Raw genomic sequence first — 12,797 nt, 5'->3', positions numbered from 1 at the left:
AAGCAGTTGCATCATACCAGTGAACAGTGTTACCTGACAGCAAACATCAAGCACGTGGAATAAGGAATAAACTGTTTTGACTTATTAATACTGCAGTTCTTGTTCACCTGTTGTTTAATGAGTCTCTGAAAATTTTCACAAGTGAATCTCATTTACAGAGTACTGGCAGGCTGCACATGGGAGGAGAGCTGTAAAGAAATCATCTTGTCTTATGACCTGCACAGATATAACCATATAGCATCATAAAAAGCCACAGGTGGGAATACAATGTATAAATTTGTCATATGTGTAACTGCACCACAATATTGTTAAGACCAAAATGAATGTCACTAAAGGACAACTAGTACATCTACTTTGTCACCCAGTAAAATTTGTTTTCCTGGTTTTAGACATTGTCAGTCACTGTGTGATTCTGGCCATTTAAGAAGTTTGAAAGCCAGTTACCATCTAAACACATCAAACACCTAATGACCTTTACAGACTAGTTCCACAAACAATTATGATGGTAGCCTATGCCAAACATCTAGGACCTGTACTGTGTTTCGGGGCTTAATGCTTAGTCAACAAGGTGGATCAAGTATGTGCTTGAAATAAAATCAGCAAATATGTGAACTAACAAAGTTAGTCCTAAGGTTTGTGCCTACAGCTACAGCACTGAACACATCATCAAACCTTTGTAGTAAAGTTCCAAACGTACTGTCCACATACCATCAGCATGCCTCTTCACCCACACAGAACAACAGAAAAAAAAATGTGTGGGTGTGTCTTGTCTGTGCATGCGTCAACAGGCACTAGTGTGTTATAAATCCCCACCAAAGGCCAAACACAATGTACTTTCCCGGTGTCTGCAGCTGTAGGGCGGAAGATTCAAAAGCTTCCGATTACAGTTCCTCAATAAAAGCATGGGTATGACCATCATAAACTCCCAACCTGATGTACACTTATTTAAAAGGAAATAACATCCTTAAGATTGGGTGTGTCAGTCAATGTTCCATGTTGAAGAATGTTTTGTTTGTGTCCATCTCTGTTCCATGAAAGAAGTGGATGTTGGTTTGGCCTTCACATGAAATTTAGCTCTTGGTTGTTTCTCCTTAATAATGGAAACTTCACTGAAATTCCCTCTCTCCATTACAGTAAATTTCAGTGTAAGAAAAGAACTTAGCATGTTTAGTGCCTCTTGAAATACTTCTTGGAAAATATGAGGGAAAAAATGACAGAAAGATGTCATTGTGATTTATGAAACAGCTTACACAAAATGTTAGTTAATCTTCAATGGTAAAATTTCATCTTCATCAAAAGACAAAACACAAAAGCTAAAACTTGTTGATAAGCGAAATTTCCAGCATCTGTCGAGACTCCATAATCCAAAGCTTTCCTCAAATTTCAAACAAGGTCACTGTTCACAGAATCAAGCCTTCATACAATAATCAAAACCATAAGGATAAAGGACTCTGAGACATGGAGGAATGCTTTGAGATCCATTGCTACATTTTACCCTCAATCAGCATTAATGTAACATATTCAACAAGTACAAAAATACAATCACTTGTATCTGGTCTTATTAACTAGAATAATGAAAAAACAAATTCTCTTAAAAAACAAATTCTGTTATAGAAGTCTATCTCACTGCGTTTGATAAAACCACATTCCTTTTGGCAATCTTGCTTTATTGGTCTGTGCCGGAGGTTTCCTAGAGGTTTATACTTATGCATTGTGTTGTTATTAGCAAATATAATTAATGGTTTGCAACTTCAATTTACATAATTCTAAAGTTCCTCTATCTGTGTGTAAAACAAAGTTGAAAAGAAATAATGTTTAAGTCAGTTTTAAGGACACTTGCTAAAATAACTTTAAAATTAATATGGACGTTCCAAAGCAAGGATGAATTAGCAAAATCAATTTAGAAAAAACTAACCTTATTTACATAGACAACTAGCTAGCCAGGTAGATCAATACACTGATTTATTGTCCATTTCTGGAAAAATGCCATATCTAAGCAACATTCATAGGATAAGTGTGTCCTGAAATGAACTAAAGCCATAAATATTGTTAATATTACTATCACTCCATCCTTAAGCATTCTTATTGGTTAGTGAGATTAACATTATCTGTGTATAGGTCGGTGACCAGTGATTACTCACACTTCACACTCACTCCATACATTATATAAAAGCCCTAAAATAAATATTCCACCCAATCCAGAAAATTGAGGTGGAGGATTTCCAGTTTGGACCCATTAGCATGACTCCTAACATTAGCAGGTCTCTACTAGAGTTGATTATTATGAGCAATGCTAACATTGCAAGTATTGCTTTAACTGAGCGCCATAACTGTAAATATACAAAGGATAAGATGTCAAATGTCTTGCGCCAAACCATTACACTGTCCAAATCAGGTGTTCCCAACAGCTGTTCTATGTTATTCTAATCTATGTGTTCTCACAATCTGGCAAACCATATGTATGCAAACAGAGGTTGCACTGTCTGAAAATGCACTTTTAATTACAAGTTTTTAGTCAATAAAATTTGGAGATAAGACAATCAGATTTATCCGATTTACAATACTTTGCTTTGTACTGTATGTCCTGTCCCGCATCCAACACCATGCATTGTACCTAATAAAAATAGTTTGTCTGACAGTATTACTCCTTTGTGTTTTTTATGCTGATTATGGAGTTTGGGGTTTTACTAAGGTCAAAATGTCTATATATGAAGTAGTGCATAGATCAGACCTTTCTTTATACAATTAAGGACTATATGTTCTCTGACTGAGCTTTCTAAAATGAATAAAATATCCAGGATTTGACTTTCCTTTCATGTTGGCCTTTGCGTTCTAGTCACCATACCCTGTGTGGCTCTTTGAATTACTATAACCATTCTTTATAGGTCCTGCTATCTCACACACAATTAGTCAATCATGTACACATCCTATACACAACCATTGGTTAAACTGCTTCACAGTGTGTGCATGTAGCTGCTTCACAGAAGTGTGTGACCAGAGAGCATACATGAAGTTTACTTTCTATATGATTTTTTGTATGGTGCCTTAACAAGGCCTAATAAAAAAAAAAAGTAAAAACAAATTTGACAGAATTATAGATTTGAAGTGTCCAAAGTTTGTGTGGAAACCTGTATTTGACTACATTCCCACATGTGGTTTGTTCATCTGCCTTATTAAAATGGCATTTTCCTCTCTAAACTCACCAGAACATTGTCCAGTGAAGTATTGGATTTATATGGCAACTATCATTTATTAATTTATTCAACCCCCCCCCCCCCCCCCCCCCCCCCCCATCCACCCCCCTTCACACACACACACACATTTTTATAAACCAAATTGTGGTCACCCTAATACAATTTACAATTGCACTGTCAAACTCCAGCTTCCTATTGCTTGTCTGTAACTTATCATCATTGACTCTTTGTGTCTGAAGAAGACAGTCTCTATTTTGACTGAGGAAATGTCACCTTCCAGTTACACACAACCACAAACCCATTCACACACAAAAAAACAACTAATAAGCAGCACTTAATTACAGGGAACATAATCTGGGGACATGCACAATGATACAGAATGCTGCTATTGTCCTATCAATCAAAAGCAAATAATTCCAAAGCTACAACGTATAAACCTAGAACAATTAAACCTTTAAAATATTTTGTTAACTGCATCTCTAGACAGTACAGAATTTAACAACCTAGGCACCTAAAGTACAGATGCAGTTTGTGTCTAAGACATTGTATGGAGACTTTAGCAATAAATGAAGTCACAAGACCTAGTGCATGTAGTCTATCATCATGTCTAATCTCACACTTTGATGACAGCATTTAACCATTACTTAGACTTAAGAAACATGTTATTAGTGTAGAATAGTATAGTATGCTGTAATTGTTGACATAGATCTGTATAACTTGAGGTTAAATAATAATTCCATCTGATGTCAGAATGAAGACTACAAACACTCGCTCTCCTATTTACCCCACATTATTTATGACTTTCTATATGTTTTATACCCCCCTTATAGTTGGACACAGTGAAAATAAATAAATAAATAAATAACAAAGTTTTAAAAGTCCTCCGATGAGGGTTGGGGCTATATATACACAAACAAACACAAACACGCACACAGTTATCCCTTGAATTGGTTTTAAAAATAAAGATACTATTTGGCTACACTTTGTTTAATATTTATTTAATAAAATAAGATAGTTCATAGCCATGCTCATTAGTCACATGAATTTGATGCAGTTGCAGTTCTGAAATATGGTTGTTGGTCATGGCTCACTAGTATGTCTATACCAACACCTTTACAGAGCTATTTTTAAAGCTGCTTCCTTCATAGTTCATTAGAGCTGTGGCTCTGGCAGCTATCTTAACAATGTAGCCCCCTAAAGTCATAGAATGACCCAGTTCTTTCAAATGAGCCTTTGGGCTGGTATGTTAGTTCTAGTGACTTATATAGTACCCAGGGACATCTTTGTAGTGATCATAGTTACCTTGGTGGTGACAAAAAAAAATGTTCATCATCTCTTGCATTGATTGCTGCAACATTTTCATCATTGGTCTGCTCAAATGCCTTCAATACATTCAAAACCGAGCAGCCAGAATCATATTTCTACCAAACAATCTACACACATTATCTTTATTTTATATCAGGTTTTTTGATTACCATATATTCTGTATAAACTTCTCTTTTTCATGGCCCTATTCATACCTACCAAACTGTATTGTTACATTCATACAGTCACTATTACACAAACATAAGGATGGACAGAGCCATTTCTCTCCAGAAAGTAAACACAGCTTCTTGTTTAGTCCCTCTAGTCAAAATTGGACTACTGCAACTCACTCCCAGTTGGTCTCGTGTACACTGTTAGGTCCTTTCAACTGATCCAAAATGCAGCTACATTCAATCTCTGCTAGTTCTCCCACATTACTACTGCGTTCTTTCACTGGCTTCCTATAATTGCATTTATAACACTTACACTTGCCTGCAAAGGTGAAAGTGTACCAGCCCTTGAGCTCAAAAGTATCATTTCAGCCTGAAGTACAGCTCAGCTTCACCCACCATCCCTTAAGAATTAAGGAAAACAAGTATTAAGACTTTTCTACAAGTTGTGTCAAGGGGGTGGAATAAACTTTTGTGCAAAGATTTTTTTGAAGGATATTGAATAAAGCACTTCTGCCAGTCAATCTGCCAAATGGTGTAAATGTAAATATATGGCAGATTGGTTAATGCTACTGCTCCCGAACTCTGAAATGCTCTGCTGCAATCTGTCTGTGACTGCTCTTTATGCTGTTCTTTGTTTTTTTCCTGTTTGTTTCCACCTCTGATGTAATGTCTTTGGGTTTGTGAAAGGCAGTTTATAAATATAACTTCTTCTGATTATTATGTTGTTGTTGCTGTTGTCAGGACTCTCAACAATGTCTACTAATCTTCCCCCTGGAAGGCTATAATACAGCAAAGACTGGGGCAGGCTCTAAAGAGATGTTGTTCCTCTCTTCTTGGCTCCTACTCCTCCTCAGAAGCCTCAACATTGGCCAATAACCAGGCTAAAGTGTTGTCTAATGGTCAGGAGGTAAGTGAAGTGATGCTATGTATTGTTAACAGATGATTACCGTTTTATAGAACAGAAACAGAAATGCACATCCCACAGGCACAGAACACACAGGCAGTTTACATAGAAAATTAGTTTATACAAATTTGAATGCAGTTGTATTGAGTGGCTTGTGGTTGTGCAGCAAATAATTGGTTTTAAGCTATATGGTACTAGCTATGACATATTCTATGAGTAAATGACAAAGCACTTTTGTAAGTCGCTCTGGATAAGAGCATCTGCTAAATGCAGTAAATGTAATGTAAATATGGTTATACTAATAGCTAGTTAGCCTATCTTATTGAAAATAAGAAGAGTCTTTACTTATTATGCAAAGCAAATTAAGCAACACAAAACCAAATGTTATGAACTACAGTCATGGCCAAAGGTTTTCAACTTCTGGGCAAAATCTTGCCTGATGGCAACCCATTCTTGCCTATTTAGTGCTTGGAGTTGATCACAGTTTCTGTGTTTTTGTTTGTTCACCCTCTTTTTGAGGACTGACCACAGGATCTCAATGGGATTGAGATCTGGGGAGTTTCCTGGGCATGGACCCAAAATGTAATTGTTTTGTTCACCAAGCCGCTTGGTTATCACTTTTGCCTTGTGATGGTGCTTCGTCATGCTGAAAAAGCATTGTTGGCCAAATAGCTCCAGGATCGTTGGGAGAAGTTGCTATTGGAGGATGTTTTGATACCATTCCTTATTCATGGCAGTGTTCTTATGCAAAAATTTGAGCAAACCCACAAATGAATGGTCTCAGGATGCCTCACTGTTGGCATGACGGGACTCATGGTAGTGCTAAACTTTTTTTTGTGTGTTCACCTTTTCAAATGCACTCACACCTGCCTTCTGCCATTTCTGAGCAAGGTCTGCACTGTTGGTGACCCAATCATGTAGCTGCATCCTCTTTAGGAGATGGTCCTGGTACATGCTTGACATTCTTGGGTGCCCTGAAGCCTTCTTCACTGCAATTGAACCTCTCTCCGTGAAGCTCTTGATGAATCGCTAAATGATTGATTTAGGTGCTATGTTACAAGCAGCAATGTCCTTGTCTGTGAAGCCCTTTTGATGCTATACAATGACTGCACGTGTTTCCTTGGCAGTAACCATGGTTAACAGAAGAAAACTTCCAAGCGCCACCACCCTTTTAAAGCAACCAGTCTGCTCTTCTAATTAGCATGACAGAGTGATATCAGCTGCCTTGTCCTCATTTATACTTTCTCCTGAGCTAATGAGAATATCACTGAAATTATGTTAGCAGGCCATTTTGTGGCAGGGCTGAAATGCAGTGGCTGGAACACAGTAATTTTTGTGATTATGTTAATTTTCATGGCAAGGAATGACCTTGCAATTAATTGCAATTCATCTGATCACTCTTCACAATCTAGAGTTAATGCAAATTGCCACCATAAAAACTGAAGCAGCAAATGTTTTGAAAACCAAATTTTGTGATGGTCTCAAAGCTTTTGGCCATGACTGTACATTTGGAATTAAATTAGCTTTTAGAGGGCTTTACACATTGTTTCCTACTCACTAAAATCTATTTGATATGCCTTTCTGAAATGCACTTAACATCTGTGAAGAGTGAATATATTTTTGTGCAAAAAGTTTAGTTTTGAAAAGCATTTTGTTTCAACTGTACATAGACTACAGATGCTACAATTCAGACATCTTAGTCAGATAAGCAGGAGCAATATGAGAATATCAGCCGTGCTGTTTGTAATATCATTAAAATGTTTCAGCACACAAATACAATAAAATGGATAAAATGTACATAAACCAGACACAAACCACATTGTCTTCAGTTGAATTTTTGTCAAACTCTTAGTGGTAAGCAAACACAAGCTGGAAATAGAGAGAGCATTTGATCAATTCAGTTACCTTGTGCAGTGGACTTTTTCAGGAAATATATTTTATAGTTATTCCATCCATTTATGATGTATCTGCTTTAAGCCAAATTTGAGAATTCTCTCCAAAATGGGGCTCCCCAAATTATGAATATGTGGGATTGGATTAAAAACCTGAGCATTCTAAATGCAAATATTTCAGAAATGTCTACAGAACTTTGTTATACAGTGTCATTTAGGATAGTGTAATTAGTTACCACCTGTGTTATTTGGCTCAGGTAACCACAGCAGGTGCTGATCCAGGCAGCAGGTATGATACAGTGTGCCATTTTCGGGTAATCCCCATTAGGCCCTAAGGAAGGACAGGTAACCAGAGACAGATCGCAGCTGAACAAACAAAAGCACTGACACAACACTCTGAGGTCTCAGAGTGGTACTAGTCCACCAGTGGGAGAACTGAGCTATGACTCTATAAACAATTTTTCCATGTCCAACCTTACGTCCAGACTGAAACATTACATCTAGACTGACCTGTAATTTAGCTATAAATTGGCTCCTTGAATTTAAAAGTAGTGACTTTTTTGGCAAGTTTATTTAGCTGTCTATTCAATTGATGATAGGTTAACAACTAAATTAAAAAGAAACCTTTCTTTTATAGGTATTGCCTAATAAATCAGAATATCAAATCAACATATTTAATCTCTATCATTAATTGGTTCACTGCATAAATATTCTGAATATCTGTTTTCTTGGGTTGTCTGAGCATGTGGCTTTTTATGTGAAACTGATAAGATGATAGGCCTATGGTATATCCTTAAAAACAAGGGCCAGGTTTCACCACCCACACATGGAATATATTCCTATCATTAAGGAGCTATTGTGATGTTATGATGACCTTTTACCATGCATATTGTAATATACATATGCAAAAGGTTTTTTTTTTATCATCAGCCTTAAAAACTTATTTTAGTTGTATTTTATGATTTTAACACTTAGAAAACAAAAAAATGACATACAAAAATGTACTATCCCTTTTGTTATTAAAAAAATATGCATATTAAATATGTAATTTTTCCTTTAGATTTGTTTATTGACTAATTATAGCCATTTGCCAGTATTATAGATAGGTATTCATCCAGCAGTTTATATAAGACATTTAAATCATACACTGCTCAGGCCAATTCATCAGCATTGATTTTTTAAAAATAAGTTTTTAATATTTTGAAAAAAAGCAATCATCAAACCATCAACTTTCAAAATAACTCCATTTGTTTTATATACACACACACACACACACACACACACACACACACACACACACACACACACACACCTTTCACATCTCTATGTATATTAGCTAATAATGGTCACTTGTCACACATAGATGCCCATCTAGCAGTTTAGAAAATAATGTACATTTTGTTAAGTAAATTATGTAAGTTTATTATTAATAGCCCATAAACAAAGCAACTTCCTCTACTTTTTCTGACATTTCTTTTTTAATGAGAATAGACATTTTTTTCCACCCTCATTTATCTTCCAAACTACTGCTGTTTGATAAGAGAATCACACTGAAACCATTTTCAGAATGTGTAATTTCTTGTTAATTCCTCTGGTAAACAGCCTAGGTATATCACTGTAATGTGTTTACTGTTCCAAGCTTTTGTAAAAAATAATTTCAAACATTATTCTGGTTTCTTTCAGTAATTTGTATTTCTGGTCTCATTGATATGAGTGAATGGCCTACATCCTCAATTTCACATCATCTCCAACAGTGGTGTGGGTGTCCTGCTAATACTGACTTGGTCTTTAAAACTAGCATGTTCACATTATACCATCTTTCTCTCATGAAAAGCTTGTGGTTTTTAAGTCAAGCATCTCTGTTAGAGTGGTATATGAGGTTACCCATAACAGAGGTTTCTCCATTTTGGCTGTAGAAAACTATAAAGGTTCTTAAGCTTTCTAAGATCATAAATTTCCCCATTACCAGAAACAATAAAGGAAATACCTCATTACCCACTGTGGAATTCAACGGACATTTTTGGCATTACTGCATCGTTTTTTTTTTTGTTTGTTTTGTTTTTTATTTCCTGGTACACATTGTCCTCTTCCATATATGTGGGCAGCCGAGGGGCAAGGCCATGACAATCCCCATGGTTAGAGCTTGTAGCAACTGGAGGAGGCTGGCAGGTAGGAAGGGTCCTAAATCCACACCATTTATATTTGCTAGGAAGTAATATCTTTGCATCCCTTGGGTGGAACCAACATGTGACAAACAAAGTAACAAACATTAACTGGATAAAGGACCTATAGTCAACTCTAATTATAACCTCTATCTAGACCAGATGCTTTTGGGCAAGCTTTTATATGGTTTGCCCAACATATAGAATCAATAGATGAAGCCTCTTATTTTCCCCCATTTTGTCAGCTGGGAACCAATTTTATAGTCTATGCAGAGTCACTGATAACAGAAAACCTGAAGGATGTCTGAATGTTCAGTACACAGCATCTGATGCAATGAAGTATAAATTTTTACTAAAGTAACATCGTATCCCAAAACCTTTCAGTGGGCACACGGCTCAACAGACATCAAAACTTAGGAGAAGAAAAAGGAAAAAATCCAATTTAATAAAAAAAATACAGTGTAGTGGTACATTGAAAGATTAGTCTTTCCTACAAACTATAAACATCTGGTTGTGTATTAGCCCTTTTAGTAATTTATGTATTTGTCTTTACTGCTTTTAGATTAGGAGTCATGTATGAGAAATCACAGCGTTCTACATGGAAAAAAAAAATCAGGTCTTATAGAAAGATAAGCCTTACATAAATAGTTCTTATGCTGAAGCTGAAAATGTATGCAAAGAGTTCAATCTTGCTTTCACTACTTTAAGACCAAGATTCATGTATGAGAGCTTTCTACAGCAGTCACTATCTATTATTCTTATGAATAAATAACTGATCATTTAATAACTAACTAGTATAAAAGATGTTTGAGCTTCATTTTAAAGTCCAGGTATCAATCAGCTCCAGAATCAGTTTTGTGAATCATGAAGGTATTTTCTATCAGTTTCCAGTAAACATTTGAATAAAAAAATAAATTCCAGACTCTGACAAAAGCAAAAGCAACCTTAGAATGGGTTACCTGTGGCCACACAATATAGGTAACCAAAAATAACTTCCCCTTGAGATGTGCTCCAGTTTTTACTGCGTGGATTCCTTAAGGTCCTTTATTCCTTTTTAGAGATATACGAAGTTATTTAGAAGGTCCAATGGAACTTATCTTCTAAAAAAGGCAATTCCAGCCCCAATCCCTGCCACAGTAGCAATGGTCATTAACGCATTCCTCAGTTTCGACTCAGGATCCGAAACGTGAAAAAAATCCACAAAACCATCCTGAATAGGGAAAAAAAAACAAGTTAACATTATTCCTACTTCACAAAATAACAACAAAAAACTCAGGAAACACAGAGGCATTCTAATTCAGTCTGTGTAGTTTCTCAGTCTCATAGGACAGGAAGGTTACATTCAGTCAAAGTACCGTATCCACAAAAATGTTTAACCCTTTAAAGTGTACATAGACAAGTCAATGACAAACTATAGCTTCTGCCTCTATTCCATATGCAGTTAGAGTTTAAAAATGTATATAACAATGAATACTTAAAAGTATTAAATGTCAGCTCACCCATGCTTTATTTTTCAATAGCCAGTCCCTTTTGTCAGAAAGGAGATAAGAGGAGATTTCTTCTCCCACCAGACGCACACGGTGGCCTTGGCCCTTCTCATTATGATATTTGCACACCATGGACCCAAAGGCCAGCAAACTGGCAATGCGGCCCCAGTTGGTTTTGCCATCACTGAACATCTCCTTAGCTACTGTCGTAATCACACGCATATCTTCGCCTCTCTCCTCCAAATTCAGTTTCACAATCATACCTAAGGAATAGTACATTTTTCCATATAATCCACACACAGAAATAACAAATTTAAATGCTTCATTAATTCGATTTAATTAAATAGATTTAAATTCATTAACATTAGTGGCTGACAGCACCCAAACACGGATACGAGAGTTTAAATCTAAATACACTAGCTCTTTTGTATTAGCTAGTTAGCTACATTTAGTAATTGGCAACAGTAAAGGGCATCTTATTCTACAACTGTTAGAGCAAATATGCTAAAGCGACCTAAATTAGTAACAATGAAATTAACATCCGGCGTGTTTAAAGCATGGTTTAAATAAAGCTGCACTTTTTGACTGGGGGCGTTTCATGTCAAATAACTTGAGCACACAAGTCCCGAAACATTATCAACACCATCGACTTTACCTTTATAAGCAAGTTCATGCTTCTCCACCAGGCTGTTTACAACGCGCTTCATTGTTCCTACGACCTTCCTATGACGACTGTAGTAATTAGAACGGCCTGTAAGCTCGAGAAGCGAATCGTTAATGATTTCTCGCGTGTCGTTCTCCAGAGTTCTGCCCTCCGTGAAGCGAACTACGCTCAACTCCTCGCAGTCTGACTCGGGGGAATTTGGTAACGAGCCTTCGCCAATGACCCTTTTGTCAGAGGTGATTCCTAAAGATAGCACGGGTCTCATTCCTGGTCCGGAGCTCTCCTTGCTGTAACACATATCTTGTGGATTAATCATCTCGTCCGTTTTCCCTACTTAAAAGTCTTTACCTTAAACCTCAAAACATCAAGAAAAATACTAACGTTACATTTTCCCGCAAGAAAACTAAGAAAATCTACCTAGCTACAATCCCCAGACGTTCAAAGATCGAAGCGGAAGTGTTACGTGATATTTTACAGATATTTTCAAGGGGAAGGAACTGTCGCCCCGCCTTTAAGAAGGCACGTAGGCAACGTATTTCACATTCCTCACAACTATTGGACTGAACCATTTGTACCCGAAACGCTTCCGAGTTTTGCAATGTTAGATTTTTTTTTAAACAAAAGCACGGAACCTAAGACACTGACGTTAATAAAGAAACAAAGCAAGCTATTAAAAACGAACAAAAACTCAACATTGTTTCTTTATAATATAGTTAATCCCTACTATATTTTTAAGGTTTATTTCTCAGCGATCCGATCGCAGATTTATGTTGAGACATCGTGCTAACGTTATGTCGTCATGGATACAAATTTATTTATGTAACACTTTTTACAACAGCCGTTTACAATATGATGCAAATTAATAAACTACTAAACAATTTACTTCCAATTCCATGGATGTTTACTTTCCATATTTGTTTACCTGTTTGGGATTGACGTCAAATGCATCACTAAGATACAGCCTTTACAATTGCGCCCCCTCATGCCAAGTATAGAGCTGTTTATATACACATTCG

At 36.5% G+C, this 12,797-nt stretch overlaps 1 protein-coding gene across 1 annotated transcript; it reads right to left on the bottom strand.

The window, feature by feature from the left end:
* Positions 1 to 9,853: 9,853 nt before the first annotated feature.
* On the bottom strand, positions 9,854 to 12,269 carry mcl1b (MCL1 apoptosis regulator, BCL2 family member b). Its single transcript, XM_027006651.2, has 3 exons — positions 11,773 to 12,269; positions 11,130 to 11,380; positions 9,854 to 10,840 (listed from the first exon to the last, which is right to left on the bottom strand). The coding sequence occupies exons 1-3, from the start codon at positions 12,095 to 12,097 to the stop codon at positions 10,724 to 10,726; spliced, it is 693 nt and encodes a 230-aa protein (XP_026862452.1). The 5' UTR covers positions 12,098 to 12,269; the 3' UTR covers positions 9,854 to 10,723.
* Between the last annotated feature and the right edge of the window lie 528 nt (positions 12,270 to 12,797).

Source organism: Electrophorus electricus, chromosome 10, assembly GCF_013358815.1.
Source record: "Electrophorus electricus isolate fEleEle1 chromosome 10, fEleEle1.pri, whole genome shotgun sequence".
NCBI classification, from domain to species: domain Eukaryota; kingdom Metazoa; phylum Chordata; class Actinopteri; order Gymnotiformes; family Gymnotidae; genus Electrophorus; species Electrophorus electricus.
This window is presented reverse-complemented; position numbering and strand designations above follow the sequence as displayed.

Coding starts and splice junctions, on each gene's coding strand:
- mcl1b (XM_027006651.2), bottom strand. CDS start 12,097: ATGATTAATCCACAAGATATGTGTTACAGCAAGGAGAGCTCCGGACCA. Junction 11,381..11,772: donor GCATGAACTTGCTTATAAAG/GTAAAGTCGATG, acceptor ACTATTCCTTAG/GTATGATTGTGAAACTGAAT. Junction 10,841..11,129: donor TATTGAAAAATAAAGCATGG/GTGAGCTGACAT, acceptor TTCCCTATTCAG/GATGGTTTTGTGGATTTTTT.